The 20,677-nt window shown below is 43.9% G+C and overlaps 2 protein-coding genes across 2 annotated transcripts in view; one reads left to right on the forward strand and one right to left on the reverse strand.

Moving 5' to 3' along the window:
- The window catches only part of phf6 (PHD finger protein 6), an 11,368-nt gene extending 8,464 nt beyond the window's left edge, over positions 1-2,904 (reverse strand). Inside the window, exons 1-2 of the mRNA XM_015950103.3 lie at positions 2,747-2,904; positions 1-54 (exon numbers count right to left, since the gene is read on the reverse strand). The exon at positions 1-54 is cut by the window's left edge and continues 98 nt beyond it. Coding sequence (XP_015805589.1) covers positions 1-34 — 34 coding nt within the window. The 5' untranslated portion in view covers positions 35-54; positions 2,747-2,904. The remainder of the gene's footprint in view (positions 55-2,746) is intronic.
- Positions 2,905-5,860: 2,956 nt separating this feature from the next.
- On the forward strand, positions 5,861-18,954 carry cab39l1 (calcium binding protein 39, like 1). The gene is made up of 9 exons (XM_054738127.2): positions 5,861-6,202; positions 11,641-11,781; positions 11,884-12,048; positions 12,154-12,272; positions 12,799-12,967; positions 13,046-13,105; positions 13,177-13,242; positions 13,332-13,475; positions 15,498-18,954. The coding sequence occupies exons 2-9, from the start codon at positions 11,665-11,667 to the stop codon at positions 15,687-15,689; spliced, it is 1,032 nt and encodes a 343-aa protein (XP_054594102.1). The 5' UTR covers positions 5,861-6,202; positions 11,641-11,664; the 3' UTR covers positions 15,690-18,954.
- Positions 18,955-20,677: the final 1,723 nt, after the last annotated feature.

Consider the following 20,677-nt stretch of genomic DNA (forward strand, 5'->3'; position numbering starts at 1 on the left):
GCCGCGCTGCAGCTCCTTTTCTCTGTGCCGACATGACGACAGGCTCTTCTGAGTCTGAGAATTCAAATGAAAACAGAGAAGACCTGTTTACTGATGCACCTTTCTTTAGTTCAGCTCACAAACAGAACTGGGGTCAGATTTAAACTAAATTTAACTGCTTGACCATGCCGTCTTTCTATGTCAGCAGCCAGGCTGTTAGGATGTTCATTTCGTCATTTAAGAGAACATCTTTATTTTCCCTACAACCAAAATAAACATTCATAAAATAATAAAATGAAAACCCCGTGGAAAGAAGCCACCAGAACCAGTTTTCCCGAAACAGCTGGAAACTAAAGTCTGGCTCCACCGCCATGGCTTCCAACTCAACAGAGCAGCGCTGTGTGTGCTGACAGGTAACTCTGCCGGGGCCCACTCCAGCACTGCGGACCACCTCTACATGCAACACACACACACACACACACACACACCGCGTTTTCTGACTGACGCATTTTCAGTCAGACCACAACTACTACAGTAGGCAGGAGCAAAGAGCTGTCAAAAGACACTAGAGACAAAACCGTGGACCTCCACAAGGCTGGAAAGGACTATGGGGCGATTGCCAAGCAGCTTGGTGAAAATAAACTGCTGGAACAACTGGTGGAAAATGTGTGAGGCTCCCTCGGACGGGGGCTCCATGCGAGATCTCACCTGGTGGGGTATCGGTGATGATAAGAAAGGTGAGGAATCAGCCCAGAACGACACGGGAGGAGCTAGTCAATGACATGAAGGTTCCCCTGCTCAAGTCATCACGGGTCCATCTGAAGTTTGCCAATGACCATCTGGATTATAGAACGTTGTGCTCAGAAGAGACCAAAATAAAACGTTTTGATCGAAACTCTACTCGCCATGTTTGGAGGAAAAAGGAAGAGGATTTGCATCCCAAGAACAACATCTCTACTGTGAAGCATGGGGGTGGAAACATCGTGATTTGGGGCGCTTTACTGCCAAGGGGACAGGACAACTGCACTGGATTAAGGAGAGGATGAATGGGGCCATGGGCAACAAGTTCCTTCCCTCACTCAAAGCATTGAAGATGGGTCGTGGCTGGGTCTTCCAACATGATGAGGAAATCTTTGGAGGAAGTTGAAACTCCTTGTTGCTCAGCGACAGCCCCGAAACCTGACAGATTTAGAGATCTGTGTGGAGGAGTGGGCCAAAATCCCTGTTGCAGTGTGTGCGCACCTGCTCATGAACTACTGGAAACCTTTGACCACTTTAATTACAAACAAAAGCTTCTGTACCAGATCTTCTCGGGTGTTTAAAAACGTATGTGCAGCAATGCATTACAAATGAAATCTTCAACACATCACACAATGCGACTTCCTGATTGGAAATGCACCTACAATGTGAATTTTAGCCTCACTTTGGTCAGTGAGCCCCAGGGCAGCTGTGGCTATACTGTAGTTTATCGCCACTGGTGTGTGTGTGTGTGGGTGGGTGGGTGAATGACTGATTGGGTTGTAAAGCACCTTGGGCGGTTGTAGGACTCTGGAAAATGCTATATCAAATCCAGGCACTTTAACCATACTATTACTGTTCAGAATAAACCAAAGATTAAGCATTTAATACTACATTTACACATCAGTACTGTTAGAAGTGATGGTATAGAGTTGTAAATCTCTTTAAAGGTAGGCTAAAGTGAAAACCAGGGTTTGAGTTAAGCACTGATGGTTACAGAAAAGAGGGGTGTGCTCTGAGGAGATTCGTGACAACATAGAAAGATCTGCACAAGTGGGATTGTGACCCTGGTGAAGCTGGTCTGATGCAATATACTTCTCATGCCAAAGCCACGGCAGAAAAACATAAAAACCCACAAGTGGCTTTCCTACAGGTGATGCAACATGTTTTCTCTTTTTCACATGAGCTACCGCCTCCACCATGAATACTATAATCATAAAATCCTGCTGAAATATGAAGCAGGATCATTTAAACACTTTTAAATCATGAGCCTTCAGTGGAACAAGCCAGCAGATGGATCTGCACTTCCCACCAGACTCGTTTGCTGAGGATTAAAACTACTGAATCCTTCCTTAAATGAAAGTGAGAGCATTTTAAAAAGCAACACAATAAAGGAGCGTATCGCGACGCCTTGGTTGAGCCACTACAGCCATGCTAGCAGGGCCGGGATCTCGCTGCGGCGGCGGCGGCAGCAGAAGCGGGGCTCGGCGGGCACACATCCCCATCCTCCCCCTGTAAACAACACCAAACACCCTTCGTTCCTGCTCGGGCTCCTCTCACAAACACTTTCATGTTTCCTACACGGCTTTGTGGGGTGGCAGGTGTGAGACGACAACAAGGAAAATCGTTAACAAAAGTGCTCCAATTTTCCCCCAGAAAGTTTTGAATTAAAGGGGGTGTGTGTCTCTTCCAGCAAACTAACTGGAAACTATTTTCACTCTGAGCATCCCAACGCCACCGAATGTTTCTCACAAGGCCTTAATGTGCAGGAAAATAAAGGTCGGTGGGAGGAAAATGTGACTGTTGGACAACGGGTTTATCTGGAAACAGAACTGCGATTATTTCCCTTTAAATGTGGGAAATTACGAAGCCAGGCGCGGGTGTTTGCGAGCCGTTTCGAAGCAAAGCGCCATACGTGATGTATGTGTGTGAAAAGCGAGCAGCTCGGTGTGTGCGACAGAGAAAACGGCCCGAGCCGCCACCAGGCCAGCTAAACGCACTCAGAGCGGCCACGCAGCTCGATTCTTACCTCTTATTTTTTTTCTTGTGGCGCTGAATTAGTGCAACGGACAGAAAAATTTTCCGGACCACGGCTACGTGCTTCGTTCCGTCCTTCAGAAACGATTCTTAGGTTTTCGCTGCGCGAGCACTAAGCTAGCCACTTCCGAACACAACCAGACTTCCGGGTGGGACTTTCACAATAAAATTCAACTTAGCTGATTAAGGCATTTCTGCGTGGTTAAAAAACAGCCACGATTTAACACTCGATCTTGGATTTTTCTACATTATAAATGCATATAGAGAGTTTTTTTTAACAAAAAAAAAAGCTGGTTCAGAATTTATGAAATACTCACAAAATAATTTGCAATGAATCATAAAATGTTTTAGGAGGAGCAATGTGGTTTTCGTCCTGGCTGTGGAACACTGGATGACCAGCCTTGAGGAGGTCCTGAAGGGTGCTTGGGAGTTCACCCAACCAATCTACAATGTGATTTGTAGATCTGGAGTAGGCGTTCGACCAAGTCTCTCGGGAGGCCCTTTAGGGGATACTCGGGAGTGTGGGGTACCAGGTCCTCTGATACAGGCTGTTAGGTTCCTATGACCACATTGCCAGCAGAAAGTCTGGCTCATTTCCAGTGAGTGTTGGACTCCACCAAGGCTGCCCTTTGTCACCAATTCTGTTCCTAACTTTTATGGACAGGATTTCTAGGTGCAGCCAAGGTGTTGAGGTGATTGGTTTTGGTGGCCTAAGGATTGAATCTGCTTTTTGCAGATTATGTGGTCCTGTTGGCTTCATCAGAACGTGATCTCTGGCTTTCACTGGAGCGGTTTGCAGCAGAGTGTGAAGCAGCTGGGATGAGAATCAGCTCCTCAAAATCTGAGACCATGGTCTTGAGTCCAAAAATGGCAGAATGCATTCTCTGGGTCAGGGATGAGGTCCTGCCCAAAGTGGAGGAGTTTAGGGTCTTGTTCACGAGTGAGGGAAAGATGGAGCGAGAAATCGACAGGCGGATTGGTGCTGCATCTGCAGTGATGTGGGCGTTGTACTGATCTGTCATGGGGAAAAGAGAGTTGAGCCAGAAGGCAAAGCTCTCAATTTACAGGTCAGTCTATGTTCCAACCCTCACCTATGGTCACGGGCTTGGGTAGTGACCAAGAGAACAAGATCACGGATACAAGTGGCCAAAATATGTTTTCTCTGCAAGGTGGCTGGGCTCTTCCATAGAGATAGGGTGAGAAATGTGGTCATCCGGGAGGGGCTCAGAGTAGATCCACTGCTCCTCCAGGAACTATGTCTCTCGGCTGGCCAGGGGACTCCTGCAAGCTTTTTTATGTCAAGTGCCAACTTATTTTCCCATAATGAGTGTTTCCCCCTATTAAATTCTTGACCAGGGAAAAACAACCTAAAAAAAACTCTTAAAGAGATCCTAGAATTAAAAACCACACTAACCACACTAATGTAGCATACCAAACAGCCTACTCTGGCCTGCTTTCCTATGTAGTGCCATGTCCCCATTCCAACAGCCTTAATTAGTCTGACTCGACTGGGTTTGGTCCAGTTGGACAGTCTTTTCCAAAGTCTGTGTATTCCCCCAACTTTCCTGCTTTGCCATGGTTCCTAACGTGCTGAGCCATTCTCAAAACATGAAGGGAAGGCAGTGTTTGGTTGCTCCAGAGCTTTCTGCCTGATCCTGTGCCATCTGCAGCCGCTTCTGGGTGCAGAGTCTGACAAAAAGCCAGTGTGTGAGAAGATGGGAAAGTCCAACATCACCACCTATGTGCTGTGCTATGCTTTTGTGTAACGTTCAGATTACCCCATGCTTATGGGTGCCCCACCCCCCTCACGTATGGAAAAACAACTGAGCTGAGTTGAGTTTAGCTGAGCTGAGCCATGTTCAGAATCATAAGTAATGATAATGGCTGCTGATCAGCAGGTTGTTTGGAGAAAAGTTGGTTTAACACATCACAACACCTTACATTAGCCTGTCCCAAGCCACTTCAGCACCAGCAAGATATAAGCATTGGTCATGGTAAAGCTAACTAAAGAATGCTAGCCTGAAGTACAGCTAACATCTTTGGATGTTGGATGAGAGAAAAACAACAAAAATGAATGTTGGAGCACCACTCACAGTCTAGGATGTACTGGGAATGTTCAGTACGTACACACACACACACACACACACACACACACACACACACACACACACACACACACACACACAAAATAGCTCAACTCCACCTGAATCAGGAAGTACAAATCAGCTGGAGGAAAAAGTTGCTTCAGACTGCAGGTTTTGGACTCTTATTTCCAGGTATTTGGACATCTTGCTAACAGCAACGAGACTCTACCACTGACTCGTTTTATCTTCACAAATAAAACAAGCTCGGAGGAGTTCTGCTGTGTGGTGGAGTTGATAATGCTAACAGTTACCTTCTACTAGCCAAGATGTTTTCTGCTGTTTCCTACTAAACCAACAACAGACTTCCCTGTTGTGAGTCAAGATGGGTAAGTCCATATTTTAAAAGACTGACTTATCCAACTCTACATCTGTCTATGTCCTCAAATGCTTGAGCACAGGTGGTGACTGACATCTGTTATGTAAACTCTAACGGTAATGCTGAACGACGGTGGTCAGGTCAAGTTGCATGGGGCTCTACGGGATGGGGGAGCGGGCTTAGCAAAAAAAAAAGTCATTTTGTGTCATTTTCAATCTAATACATGTTTATGTTCAGTACAATATGTACTTTAATTTTTCAGTTCTCCTGTCATTCTGTAAATTATTGGAATGTTAAACGTCAACTTAATGAACATGCTATAAACCATTGAATAAAAATTGGAGTCACAAGTAAAAACTCTAACTAATACTCATTTTCTGTTTTTTAAATGTAAATTAAAGGGCCGAAGGCGTCATTAATAAACGTGTTTCTCGTATTCCGCTCGGTCTTTTTCTCATGAAAGTGGGTGCACTTGATTCTCTTTGCAGGACACTCCGTAGGTGGGACTTCTATTGAAGTTCCTCATAATTCTCTGCTCTTATCATCCAGACGAAATGACGCGGACCCTGAAACGTTCGTTCTTTTAGCAGGAGGGGGCGTTTCCGCAAGAAGCGGGTTCGGACACGCTGATTGGCTGAAGCTCCCGACTGTCACTTTGCGCACCACCCGCCCGCCCAGTGTCCCCGGGAAGAAGAGAGGACGGCTGTTTCGGTAGAAAAGAACAGGGAAATGAAGTTGGACAGGCTAGCCCGAGTCTCTCTTGAACTAGACGACTTGTAAATTCGGTGACAGCTGTAGTAGAAAAGACGTTTACACCGCTATGATAGTCGTCAGTTAGTAAATGTTGGGCAGCCACAGGTCTACGATAACGTTACTTACTTTGTAGAGTAGCGGCACAGGGTGATAAAGAAAGTGGAGACAACTTGCTATCCTGCTAACTAACCTCAACCACCGGACGTCTGTTGGTTTCTGAGCGTCATTTCCCTCGGTGAGTGTTGACAGTTTAAAACTGTTTGTCTTCATTTGCTCCGTGTTTGTGTTAACGGGCCTCAACTTTTCTAACGTGGAGCTGTCATTAGTTTTCGCTGCTGCTAACTAGGTCACACGTTTGACATTTTAGCCTGCTGTTCTCTCCGTTTCGCCCTTCCTCATGTCGCTGTGGAAGTTAGCATTTTTCACACCTGAGCTATCTTGGTTACGACCTAATGCCGTTCAAACGAACCGTTTCAGCCTCAAAGAAAGCACGTTTTTATTTTTCTAAAGTGGCTAACTTGGTATAATCAAGTAAACCGCTCGCTTGCTGAGCTGTTGTGATATCGATGTTTTTGCTCAACTTTAGCTAGGATGAGTTGTAGCTGTCTGTAGCCATGGCCGGATTATGAAACACCGGGCCCCCTGGGCTCCGACGTGCAGAAGGGCCCCCAGCTGACAGGAGGGGCTGAGAGAGGAACCAGCCCTAACGATTTGTTTTAGCTCTGCTGTCATCCTTAACATGCCTCACTTTTTGTCTATTTTTTTGTCTATCAATTAATTCTGGCCTATTTGGCTTTGACCATCTCATTGTCTGTTCATGTGTCTTTGCTTAATTTAAGTCCGGGTTTTGTGTTAAATAATTATTTTGCAGTCTGTCTTTTTTGGGGTAATTTTAGTTCAACTGTTGCACAAGATTCTGTCAATTTTTAGTTCCCCACTTCTTCCCCCTTTTTTCTTATGTCTCATCCTAATCATGGTTTATTTAAAAGCATATTTATAGATAAATGTTTTTTTTTTAAAGAAAAGTTTGAATTTGAAGTTTTTGAATTTCCTTAGCTCTGCATGTGCCTTTAGGAGATTTAGTGATTTATTTTAGGTATCAAAGGATCGTAAAACAGACTGCTTTGCAAACATGCTCTTTTTTTAATCGTGCCTTTTAAAAAGACACACATTTCCTCCTGACGGCCAAACTCGTGTATATTTTGGGATGTTTTAAAAGGTCAGCTCAGGCAAAGACGGCAGAACAGGGGCAAATCACAGCAGCACCATAGGACAATCATCAGATAAAGATTTCTTCATTGTCTTAAGTGTTATGGTTTCTTGGAACTGTAACTGAAGTTTGCCATAACACAGGGAGTAAATTACTTATTAACATATATCAACTGTTCATAAAGCATTAACATTGGAAGTTGCTGGAAAATATGAAGTATTCATCTTTGAAAGTGCTTAAAAATGATCCAAATTGGATTTTGGCAAAGGGTTAAGAACCTTACACGCTCTGTGGCAACGCATCCGGTACAGTTTTTCTTTTCAGTTCTATTCCTAAACATTGACGCTCCTGGAAAAAATACATTCAGGGTTTTTCCTGGCTCAAATTGAGGCAGAGGTGGTACCATCCTGACCATGCGCCAGCACATGCATGCTCTATGCATTCAACTGCCTCACTTTTTTAAAGGCCAAATATTTTTTCGTTAAGTGTTTTAATCTAAGCTTCTGTTGATTAATAGAATATTCCATTTGACAACGTTTCAAGTGAAACAAAACTGGTTTGCTGCTAAAAAATATGAAATAAAACAACAAAATGATCAGGCTGAAATAACACTCGTATTATAAAAAGCTCAATAATATGCATTAAATTGGTGTTTAGTTCCCAAATATTTTTAAAATTTGACCTACATCTAGGGATGGGTACCTTTGACATTTGAATCGATTCGGTACTAATTCCTGGTACCTAGGAATCGATACCGGTACTTAACGGTACCAGTTTTAGATACTTTTGAGTGTTTAATATTTGAATTCTCTTTTATAATTAAATATATATTTTTCTCAATTCATAACCATATTTGATAAATATCACAATTAATAACAAACAACTGTTTGTATTTTAACATCGTCCTTGTAGTTTTATAAGCTGATAATTAAACTGAAGCAAACATCTTTACTGTGAACTAAATTTACTTTGTATCTTCATTCCTTTTGCCGTCTTTTTTCATTTGATTTTTCCTACTGGGAAGTTAGAATTTCCGAGGACGGTGGCAATGAAAGCTAACATACCAAGCTAACGTTATCTTAAACAGTTTATTTAGCTGCTGGAGCTGATTAAAACGATGATGCCTCACACTTAGATCGTTGTCGCTGGTTTCATCTTCACCCAATCACCCGTCGCATTTAGTAAAGTGAAGCAAAACTTTAGAGCGCGTTCATGTTCTTCTAGTCGGAAATTCGGAGTTCCGGGGAGAAAGCGAACGCACCATTAGCGAAACAGAAGCTAACATATCGAGCTAACGTTATCTTAAACATTTTATTTACCTACCGGAGCAGATTAAGATGAGGATGTCTCACTTAGATCGTTGTCGCTGGTTTCATCATCACCCAGTTACCCATCACATTTAGTGAAGTGGACCCAAGCGTTAGCGTGCGTTCTTTCTACCATGCTGCTCTGTTTACAACTCGCTCGCAGCGACCAACGACATAACGCTCTTGCGCACGCGCAGCTGTCTAGGCAAGTTCTCGTTATGAAGGACGGGTACCGAAACGAGGCACCGTTTCAAATGACGTGAATCGGTGCTCGGTCGGTTCTATGGAATTCGGACGGTACCTTAAAAAGTACCGAATTCGGTACCCATCGCTACCTACATCTCAGAAACATTTTAGGTTTGTATTAATTACACTCGTCTTAGCCAAAATAACACATAAATATATCCAGTAAAATATAATGCATTTCATTAACATGCATTTGTATTGGAAATGGTAATAACATTTAATTTCTGCTGCTAACAATGTAATGGTGGCATGTCTATTATGTACGGGTTGGCAATAATCCAGTTTAAATTATGTTCAAAGATAGAAGCATTTGTTAATTATATACTACAACGGCTTGTCATACTTACTGCTCCTGTGTGTGGAGACACAGACTTGTAGCAGTAATGTGACTCGTCTCTGCAGCGGTTCTGATCCGTAGCGCTGCAGGATGCAAAATAAACAGGATGGTGGGGACTTTTCATCCGCTTGTAGAGTTTAGTCTTTCATAGTTTTACGATCATCATATATTTTTCTGTGCGCCACTTGATCGTGAGACTGGTACCCGTTAGCTTTAGCATTAGCCAATCTGCATGTCACTGCATGAGACACTTTTGATCCCAAACTTTGGACCGGTTCTGCCTTTGTGCCTTTGCTGGTTCCTGTACTTTCCTCCACTGCATCCAGATGACCACACTATGCACCAGTAAAAAGCATTTTTCTTACATGTAACTTACTTTTGTTCAATAAAGTTCTGGGGAAAGATGTTGCACCAGTGCTACAATTAAAAATATACAGACACGCGCCTACAGTACCATAGAGCTCCGGACGTCACGTGACTCTCAGAGAGTAGACGCCATGTTGGCAGGCAACAAATGTAAACAGAAGGAGGTTACTTCACACTTTAAAACCGAAGAAATCGTTTTATATAGTCAGAAATTAAATAGACTAAACTTCTCCGACCCATACCGTGCCCCTGGGATACTTTTTAAAAACGCCAGAAGCTGTCGGAGCGGACTTCTAACCGGACCTGGCCGGGGAACGCCTTGGGATTTCCCCGGAGGAGCTGGCCCAAGTAGCTGGGGAGAGGGAAGTCTTGGCCTCTCGACGCTACTGCCCCCGCAACCCGACTCCGGGTAAGCGGATGAAAATGGATGGATGGATGGACAAATAACATAGTTTAAATAGATTGCTGTGCTGTTTGAATGTATAAGCTGAACTCCAAGAGAAATCACTAGTCTGATTTTTTTCTGTGAATAAAATAGGGTTGTCACGGTAACCGGAGTAGCGGTAAACCCCGGTAAAAAAAAGTTGACAATAATAATAACTGTCATGTTTAAAAAAAAAACTATATTATCTCGGTGGATTACCGTGGCTGCAGTGTAGGCGCGTGACCCTTACCAGCCACCGTATCATCTGCTGAAGTTGCCGGCGGCACATGCGCGCTTTGTTGTTTACAACCTAAACTTTCTTGAAGCTAAAGCTGAAATAATGGCCAAAGGAAGAGACGGCAGCGCTCAGGAGGACATTTATTATCCCTCAAAGAAGACAAAGTGGGAAGTACGGGCATCTTTTGGATATTTGAAGAATGCCGAGGGACAGCTGATAGAAGACGGCTATCCTGTTTGCAGCACGTGCAGAAAAAGTGTCTGTGGAAGGCAGCAACGCTTCAAATCTCATGACACATCTGCGTGACCATCACCCACAACTCTACAGTCAACGCAAGGCAAGCTAACGTTAGCGCTTTAGCTAAAATGCGTGATCCGAGGATTTGGGTTGAGGGAGAACGCAACGAGTCGCTATATAAAGCAGCCGCAGCAAGAACAACAAAAACCTATTAGGGGTGATGACAGTGTTCTGGAATATTTTCAGATGCTTCCATGTTTAGTGTTCTGAGTGTGAATTTGTCTCATAATAATTCTTAAAAATATATGATGATCTCTAATCATTTTTTGTCAGGCATATTTTTTCTTTTCTCTGAGCAGAGACCGTCTAAACCTCATGGTAGAAAATGGTTTGCATTTTGCAAAAAAAACATTTTGATGAGTTTATTTAGATTGTTGTGGTTGTTACCTTTTTCACACCCTCCGAGTTTGCAGGTATGTATAATGTAGACAATATGTCAACATTGTTTTTTCTCCTGAGCCTCATGCAGTATGCCCTGACTGTCACTTAACATTAGCCAATAGCACGCGACATCCACTTGCAGACTTAACAGAACACGTGTTTGTTTTTGTTTTTTTGCTCAAGGTCTGATTTTGAGTATCTGTCGATACCGAGTCCCAATCCGATACTTTTTCAGGAAAGCAATAAAAATAAGAAGCAAACACATCCAGGTTGTCCTTAAGCTTCACTTTTGCTTGTTTAGGAAGGACCGTGATTAAGAACATGTTTGTATTATGAGTATATTTAAATGTGGCAGCATTGCTCATGTTTCAGGTTGTTTACTCCCTCAGTTAGCAACTGTATTTAGTGATCTACGTTCCTGCAACGAAGCAGGCACGTGATGTCTTGGCCGGTAGGCTAACTTTTCCCAGCGCAACATCTGTAGCTAAAGCGTAGCTCTGGTGCTGCTGGAAACGTAACCCGACAGTTTGCAGTCATTTGGCATTTTCTCTTTGAGACTGTTGGTGGCAAACTGGGAATTAACTCTAAATCACGTGATCAGGCCCGATTTACAATCACGTTGTAGCTCTGTTGCCAGTTAAAGGTGCGCGTTCACCTACGTTGCTTCCAGTAGTCACCAAACTAGGGGGAGGGGCTTAAGGTGCAGTCCCTCCCTTTGCCTCTAGATGGTGCTGTCTGATAGAACGCCACATTTCTGCATAAAGGTTTTTCCTCATGGAAACGGGAGCAGAAAGTTGACCAGTCACAGAAGCTTTCTCCTCTTTATTCTTCTGTTTAATTAAATATATATCTATAAATGTTTTGCAGGAAATTTAACGTGGACCGTCAGTCATGCCTTTTCCTTTCGGGAAGTCTCAGAAGAATCCAGCTGAAATTGTGAGGAGTTTGAAAGAGAATGTCGCATACATGGAAAAGCTGGATTCTGGAGAGAGTAAAAAGTGTGAAAAGGTCTGACGTGGTTTCCTCTCTCTAGCACATAACCGGGACAGATGCATTTTAGTTTATTTAGCTTTGTGTGAGCTGACTTCCATTCCTGCTGTGTGTTTTAAGGTTGCAGAGGAGGTGTCCAAAAGTCTTGCCTCTTTAAAGGAAGTGCTTTGTGGAACAGGTGACAAGGAACCTCAAACCGAAGCTGTGGCTCAGCTTGCACAAGAGCTTTACAACACCAACCTTCTCATTGCACTCATTGCAAACCTGCAGAAGATTGACTTTGAGGTGAGGAAACTGTAATTGTCGTTTTAGTAGAAAGCGTCACATGATCCTGGGTGTGTGCCTTAAGCCAAAACATGTCAGTCTTTAATCCGTGCCGTTCTTCTGCAGGGTAAAAAGGATGTGGTTCATTTGTTCAGCAACATTGTGAGGCGTCAGATTGGCACTCGCACCCCCACAGTCGAATACATTTCTACACACCCAGAGATCCTCTTCATGCTTCTGAAAGGGTGAGTTTGGTGTCTGGAGACATGACCGTTCAGTCGAGTTGTCCACTTCTCTGTTGCAAAGCCGAGTTGAAGCTCAGAGGCAACCAAAGGGGTGAAAATGGAATTGGAAACTAAACTGATTTTATTGATGCGTTGAGATTGGAAACTATTCAGTTTCCTCAAACACGTTAGGTGGGTCTAACTTGGAGTGTGTGCACGTGAACATCTCCCAGAGGAACAAGCAGGAACTTGCTGTGTTCACCTGTGGGTTTCACGTGTAGATGGAGAGAAGATGCAGCAGCTCTGGTTTAACAGGAACCGTGTGTTCTCAGGCTGCCTCAGTCGGTCTCACGTCTCCCAGTTCTTCTAGTTTAAGACTTGAGACGAAAACCAACATCCCTAAACTCCTGCCCACCTGGAAGGATGCAGGTTTCTGCTCAGATCAGGCTCTGTTGGTTATTTTAGGGCTCCGTTCCTGTGCAGCTCTGTGTAGTTGGTCCCTGATGAGTGGTGATGACTTGGGCCTGATGTGTGTTAACCTGCACAGATACGAGAGTGCAGAGGTGGCTCTGAACTGCGGTATGATGCTGAGGGAGTGTCTGCGTCACGAGCCTCTGGCCAGAACCGTGCTCTTCTCTGAAGAGTTCTTCTGCTTCTTCCGTTATGTGGAGCTGTCGACCTTCGACATCGCCTCTGATGCCTTTGCCTCGTTTAAGGTAAACGTGTATTTTCATACGAAGTGCTGCTCTGACACTAGCCTCCATGTGAATCAGCCTTCTCCTTTCCCCTCTCAGGATCTTCTGACTAGACATAAGATTATGTGTGCGGATTTCCTGGAGAACAATTATGACAGGGTGAGTTTTGTAAAACGGACCTGTGTTCAGTCGGCTTCTTGTGTCTAATAAGCTTTTGAAACGTCCGTCAGGTGTTCACGGAGTACGAAAAGCTTCTGCATTCAGACAACTACGTAACCAAACGGCAGTCTTTGAAGGTACTCGCACTGAAACCAGACATCCATTAGAAACGCTTCCATGCTTTAGTCGTCTGCTCAGTGATAGAAATGTTGTTTTGATTTTTCAGCTGCTCGGGGAGCTTCTGCTGGACAGATACAACTTCACTGTCATGACAAAGTACATCAGCCGGGCAGAGAACCTGAAACTGATGATGAACCTGCTGAGGGACAACAGCCGCAACATCCAGTTTGAAGCCTTTCACGTCTTCAAGGTGAGCAGCAGGAACCCCACGCCAAAGCTGATCAACACCAGCAAGCACAAGATTGACTACGTTTACATGCAGCCAATATCCGGGTTATGATCGGGTTAAGGTCGGGTTTCTGAGTTGATCAGAATAACCCGTTTACAAGCATAAATAGAAAGAGTTACCCCGGGTTTCCACGGGAGCCGTCAGCAGCACGTTACTGCAGCAGCACGTCTTGCTCGCGTAAGCTGCTGCTTGGCCCTTCCCACGAGACGCGAATCAGCAGGGGAGCAGCTGTCACCGACCGAGCACGAAGTCACACGAGTGACTTCGTCAGTAAACACAACAACAAGCAGGAGAAAATTACAACATGGTTTGTGTTTTATGTTCTGTCCGTTTTATAATCGCCAATACGGACCTGAAAAACAAAGGAGACCGCTAGCTAGGTGATAACTTCTCACGGGGACGCACAGTTAGTAACTGTTTTTAAAAGTAAAGCAACCGGAAGGCAGTATGTTTCTTTATGCTGAAAATCTCGGGAGCTTCTCTCCATTTCCGCGTCCGATTTCCTGTCTTTCCTTCCCCAAAAATGTCGAACTTGACCCGTTTCAGAGGCGTTGCGCGTAGAAAATAGAACCGGCGCGTAAAGGCCGCGACATGCTGCTCCTGAGACGCGGCCGACTCGCGCCGCTGACGGCTCCGGTGGAAAAGGTTCTGTTGACCACAGCGGTTCCTATCAGCAGCTATGACGTGCTGCTGCAGTAACGCGCTGCTGACGGCTCCCGTGGAAAGCCGGGGTTACATCAGGAAGAATCCGCGCGTTTCGAGCGTTATCTATTCTTTCATAATCCGTTGTTGAATTGTGATCGGCAGAAGCTTTTCCGGTTCGCGCCTCACTTTTTTTACAGCAGCGGCCCAAAACGATCTCCTAACACGTGGATGTTCTGCTTCCTGATCACGTGACGTGTGACGTATGCGGTTGAAGATCGGCTTTAGAGCTGAGATGTTTGTTCTCACTGTGCGGGGGCTCGTCCGACGCCCACACAGTAAAAAATGCAAATGATGACTTTAGTCGTCATCTGAAATAATAAGAAACAGGATCTTTTTTCGGGCTCCCTCTGGGTGTGTAAGTTGAGGGCTTCAGGGGAGCACGACGGCCTTTCAGGAGAACTGGGTTCTCCTTAGCTATCCCGTAATTTGAACCCTGTATCAGAGTCCGGATCGGGAAGGAACGCCCGATCCCGATCGAGTCTGAAATCACGTGATCAGATCTGAACATACGAAGTTTCCAGACCAACCTGGAGATATAGTTCCTCTAGCAGATCTTGGGTCGACCCGGGCCTGAAACGCCTCCCCTGGGAGAATCTCAGCTGGCTCCTCTGGACGAGGAGGAGCAGCAGTGGTTCTACTCCGAGTTTCTCCTGGATGTGAGCTCCTCACCCTGTAATCCAAGGCTGAGCTCGAACATCTAACGAAGGAAACTTGGATTCACGATCTTGTTCTTTGGGTCGTGACCTGAGGTGAGGCTTTAGGACAAAGACGACCAGTGAAGTGAGAGTTTCACTTCCTGTCTTCGCTCCCTCTTCACTACAGACTGCTTCCTGTTCCCCTCTCCCTGACTTGTTTACAAATCCCTGAGATACTTAATCTCCTCTGCTTGAGGGAGGACCTCAGTCTACCTTTACCCATCCAGAACTAAGGCCTCGGATCTGGAGGTGCCAATCCTCATCCCAGATGTTAGCCATGCGTCTCTTCAAGAGTTGAAGGTCGTAGTTTGCTCAGAGGACCACGTCATCTGCAGAGATCAGAGCCACTAAACTCACGACTCACAAGCAAAGTCACACATTAGCAGTTGTGAAAATGTTGTTGCAATGTGCTTTACTGTCTCTGTAATTTACCCACAATCCAGTTCTCCACAGCTAATCTACCCAGCCTTAGCCTAGATGGGCCAAACTCGAGTCTCATACCCGTCCATGTGTTCCTTTAAGGAATGCTCCGTTTTCCCTTGGTGTTGTGGAAGAGTCCTGATCTCGTTTTGTGTGTTTAAAGGTTTTCGTTGCAAATCCCCACAAGACTCAGCCTGTGCTCGACATCCTGCTGAAGAACCAGACCAAGCTGGTGGACTTCCTGAGCCACTTCCAGACAGACCGATCCGAGGACGAGCAGTTCTGCGATGAGAAGAACTATCTGGTCAAGCAGATCCGAGAACTGAAACGACCCACGACGACCGAGGAAGCTTAAGGCAGCGTGAATGTGGTGTTGAGGTGATGGTCCGAGCTGAGCGAGTCTCAAAACAACACGTTTTAATCCTTTTAAATAAAAGTTCATTTACTTTCTGATGTCAAGTGGATTTAGAGGTGATGGGCCCGAGTGGGTCAGGAACTGTTACACGTGTCGGAGTGCTTATTTAGTGAGAATAAAAACGCCTTTGCTCCGTTCCTGTCCCGATGGACCTTAAACTGTTCGCTTTCACCTACACGTTGCTGGTAAAATGTGTAGATTAGGAGAAGTTACCAGGAACAAAAACTCTGTGATGATCTCAACTTTTCAAGAATTTAATCTAAATTTTAGATGCAGAAAAGACAAAATATATTATTTTTCTAATGTATTTTCCGCACTCTAAATGCTTAAATTAGCTTTATTATTTGCATTATTGTAAGTGTGTGTGTGTGTGTGTGTGTGTGCGTGTGCGTGCGTGCATGGGCTTATATGAGCTTTATAAGTAAGTCCTTGGCAGGGTGACATGGGGTTGTCTGATTGGCCAGGTCAGCACATTAGTGGTGAATGTTGCTTTGGTTGTGTGTGTGCATGCATGCGTGTGCACGTGTGCACTGCAGAGGTCAGATGTGACCCTGCAGTGCTGTACTTGCCAATGTATTAGCTGTCCCAGGAAGTGTAAATCAAAACCATTGAGGAATCGATGAGCTCTGTTGTGACCGTTGGGCCGCGCTCGGCGACACTTGCACGTCTGGAATAGAAACAGAGAATGGGATAACGCTGCAGGGTCCCACGTGCACAGCCAGACGATTGATCTGGCACCAAACACTCCATTTCTCTTTCACAAACTGAATAAACTTCTAGTAATTTAACAAAAGCATCCGCTCTGGTAAGATGACAAACAGCAATGCTGCGTAGTCGCAGTGGAGCGACACAGTGTTGAAGACCTCTAGTAGTGTGTTTAATCAGCACCGTTCTCATTTCCGCTACACTGGTCAAATACTTGGGTTGTTCCGTCTTTTCCGATTCGTTATAAATCTCCCGTCGTGTCTCAATATGGATGGGTCAAACGTCACAACACTGGCCTGACTAGAGAGATGGGGACAGTGAAACACTTGAACCTGGTAGAGTTGGCGTTTGTCTGGATGGTGAGTGCTGAATCTGCTGACTTGTTTCAGTCTACTCATTTCAAACATTTGCTCTAGTTGCTGTCATAAACGTGTCAGAATGAGGGATTTCACCATGTCTTCAGCACGTAGTCTTGAAGTGTATACCTCATGGGAGATTGCAGATGCTCTCCTCTTGCCTAGAGGATATATTTTACCGTGTTTTTAGGGCAGCAGGACGACGATGTGTGTTCAGACTTGACTGCAGCGTCATCTTCCATACTGCAAACCCAGATTTCTTTAGACTTAAACATTTCCTCGGTTGCAGCAACTTGTGTGTTAATTCATAGTGAATTGCAGCATGGCACCTTGTAATTACTGTTGCCTTATTTAAAGATGCCTAATTCATAGTGATGATCTGTTAAATCCTAGAACTCTTAAATTGTTGATAAGCCAAAGGCCAGATGTTGTTTTATGAAATGAGCAATAATTAGAAAAGATATTTGTTGTTGGGATTGTTTACGAAAATAAATTTTCAGGGCCTTTTTGATTCTATGCAATTTTTATAAAACCTCACTAATTTTACAATAACTAACATCCCCACAGGCTTCGGCTTCTTAAACTGAGTAAATGATCATAAAAAATATTCAAGCCTGACAGTAGTGTGATGATTGTTTATATTCCCAACACGTGTCCTGTATTTGTGTAAATATGTGCACCAACGTCCTAACATGCACTGGGAGGGATGTGTTGTTCACAGCCTGCCCAACAGAGGGCGCTGTTGGCCACAGCCTGCACCTTGTATTAGTTGTATAAATGAAAACATTTCTATATAACCCTACCTCCTGTTGGGCGGTTATACAATACTCGTCAGTAGTCGTGTTTCTTTTATTTTGCTTGAAAAATCTTAAAGGTGTGCAGTGATGAACTGGTACAAAAATGATTGGAATAAATTCAAATGAGCCTTAAAAAAACAACATTTTGTCATTTCTCTGGTCATATTTCTTGTAACATCGTTAAAGCTTGTAGTTCTCCAGGCTTTCTGAGACATTTCTCTGATTCATTGACTGGGCAACTAATTCATGACTGATATTGTTCCTTTTTGTGTGGTATCGTATGGTGAATACATGAAATGCCGTTCTGTGTTCCCAGTTCCTAAAAATTTGATCAAGATCCTCAGTATATCTGAAATTAAGCTCCAAACCATGACACAGCCTCTACTGTGCTTTTGGACGGGCTGTAATCTCTTTTCCCTGACCTCCACTGTACTTATTAACTGCTATTTGAACAAAAAGATTACATTTTAAATAATCATCCCATATATCCTGTTGCCATACATTTGTAACCTAGTTTTTGTCATGTTGACAACTTGGTCTTTAGTTTCCTTGATTTAAAAAGTGGCTGCTTCCAACAGAACAGAACAGGACTCGGCTCTGAGGATTTTTGTTTTGGTATGATTTCTTTGTTTGTTTGTTTTTTCCACATCATCTTTAGAGCATTTTACCCCTGAAGGACACCGTAGACCATGTTGAGATAAATCATGTTGGAACAAACACTGATTGACCTTTGACCAGTTTTAGAGATCCAGCTAAAGAAATGGGATCAAATGTTGGGATTTTGCTGCAGGATACTCGGAACAAGGTGTCCAAGGACAGGGTTGTACGAGACCGGTATCGTCACTCGTGCTGACCCAACACAGGTTCATCTTTTACGTTGAGCGTCTTCAGTTCTTAAAGGGTTGTAGATCGGCATTGAGGGCTTAACTAAAGCGAATAAACTAGAAGCCCTCTAAGTATGAGGATAAACCAAAAACAAATGACTAATTTTCTAAGAAAAAGCCTTTTTAGAAAGTCTGGAGAACTATATGAATGAAAACCATGTGAAAAAGTACAAAACTAGCTGGTTTATTGAAGGCAAAATAAAAAAGGGATGAGATAAATCCAGATTTTTGCACAGTTCTGTGAATCACTGACTATATTATGTAGACATCAGTTAAAATCCTAATGGTCAATGCTATAAAATTATTATAAGGTTTGTGCTTTACTCTTATTTTTTACTTTGATGCCTTTTCTTTTTTTCCTTTCTCTTTCCGCACTGAATGTTTTATTTCCCCTGGGAGCAAATTATGTGTACATAACATTGAAAAATGAAAGCATTCATAAAATAAAGTGTTATTGCAGTTATTTGGCGTTGTGTGGATTTGTGGGTGATTTGTACCTCTTCTTGGAGTTGAAGGGTTCATGTAGCCTAGCAGGCCATCCTGTAAAAGTGTATATACAGGCGCTGGTCATAAAATTAGAATGTCATGACTAAATTGTGTTATATGTAATTCCAATCAGAAAGTGTAACTTCAGCCATTCAAATATTTATTTAGTTAATGTTGACGATTATAACAGACATCTAATGAAAATCCCCAAAGGATACCAGTTAAGACCAATCCAAAAAAAGGACTTTTAGAAATGTTGACCAACTGAAAGTATGAGCATCTACAGCACTCTGTACTTGGTTGGGGCTTCTTTGGCCGTATTACTGCAGCAATGCAGCGTGGCACGGAGTCCACCTGTCTGTGGAACTGCTCAGGTGTTAGGAGAGCCCTTGTTGCTCTGCGGCCTTCAGCTCTTCTGAATTGTTGCATATTCCCAATAGAAATCATAGAACTTGGATACCATGGTCCTTAAACCAGGCACTGGTAGCTTTGGCACTGTGTGTTGGAAGTCCTGTTGGAAAATGAAATCTGCATCTCCATAAAGTTGGTCAGCAGCAGGAAGCCTGAAGTGCTCTAAAACTTCCTGGTAGACGGCTACGTTGACCTGTGACCTCAGAAAACACAACGGACCATCGCCAGCAGATGACATGGCACCCCAAACCATCACTGATACTTTACACTGGACCTCAAGCAACATGGATTCTGTGCCTCTCCTCTTTTCCTCCAGTCACTGGGACCTTGATTTCCAAAGGAAATGCAAAATTTACTTTCATCAGAGAACATAACTTTTGGACTAGTCAACAGAAGTCCAGTCCTTTTTGTCTTTAGCCCAGATGAGACACTTCTGACGCTGTCTCTTGTTCAAGAGTGGCTTGACACAAGGAATGCGGCAGCTGAAACCCATATCTGTGCGTGGTGGTTCTTCAAGCACCAACTCCAGCTGCAGTCCACTCTTTGTGAATCTCCCCCTCATTTTTTTCTACAACATCTCATCCTTCCCTTTGCCTCTATATAGTAAAGGGGGACTAAGCAGTTTTGGCTTGCTTTTAGCACCCTCTAGTGTCCGTAGGTAGAACGACACCAAAGCCTATCTCCTCGCTGTGTGTTTGTCTTTGTAACACCTTAATGTGACAGCTGAAACATCTCCCAGCATTCCTTAGTGTCTACAGAAATGATTCATCACTAAGTTGAACAAATCAGCTATGATCTAAAACATGCAGGAAATGTGCTGGAAACAGACTGCAGCGCCAGGTATGTCAGCTCAGTTATTTCTAATTCCCAACAGAGCGGCCCACCAGATTAAAGGGGGAGGTTGGCCTTTCATTAACCAGTAGGGATTGTTTTAGCTCATACTGGCTAAAGACAATTATTTTAAAATAGGAAAAATTTGCAAAGTATCCCTTTAATGTGTTTGGACACAGAGCGTTGGGAACAGCCAGCCTCTTTAGCAATGACCTTTTGTGTCTAGCCCTCCTTGTGCAAGGTACCAATGGTCGTCTTTCGGGCAACTGTCAGGTCAGCAGTCTTCCCCATGATTGTGTAGCCTACAGAACTAGACTGAGAGACCATTTAAAGGCTTTTGAAGGTGTTATGAGTTAATTAGCTGATTAGAGCGTGGCACCAGGGCTCTTTAATATTGACCCTGTTCACAATATTCCAATATTCTGACATACTGAATATGGGATTTTCATTAGTGAAAT

The sequence above is a fragment of the Nothobranchius furzeri genome, chromosome 1, assembly GCF_043380555.1.
Source record: "Nothobranchius furzeri strain GRZ-AD chromosome 1, NfurGRZ-RIMD1, whole genome shotgun sequence".
Taxonomy (NCBI): domain Eukaryota; kingdom Metazoa; phylum Chordata; class Actinopteri; order Cyprinodontiformes; family Nothobranchiidae; genus Nothobranchius; species Nothobranchius furzeri.

Bases quoted from the DNA above. Each gene is read 5' to 3' on its own strand.
- cab39l1 (XM_054738127.2), top strand. From the start codon at position 11,665: ATGCCTTTTCCTTTCGGGAAGTCTCAGAAGAATCCAGCTGAAATTGTG. The intron at 11,782-11,883 runs GTCTGACGTGGT...GTGTGTTTTAAG, and splicing joins AGAGTAAAAAGTGTGAAAAG to GTTGCAGAGGAGGTGTCCAA. The intron at 12,049-12,153 runs GTGAGGAAACTG...GTTCTTCTGCAG, and splicing joins TGCAGAAGATTGACTTTGAG to GGTAAAAAGGATGTGGTTCA.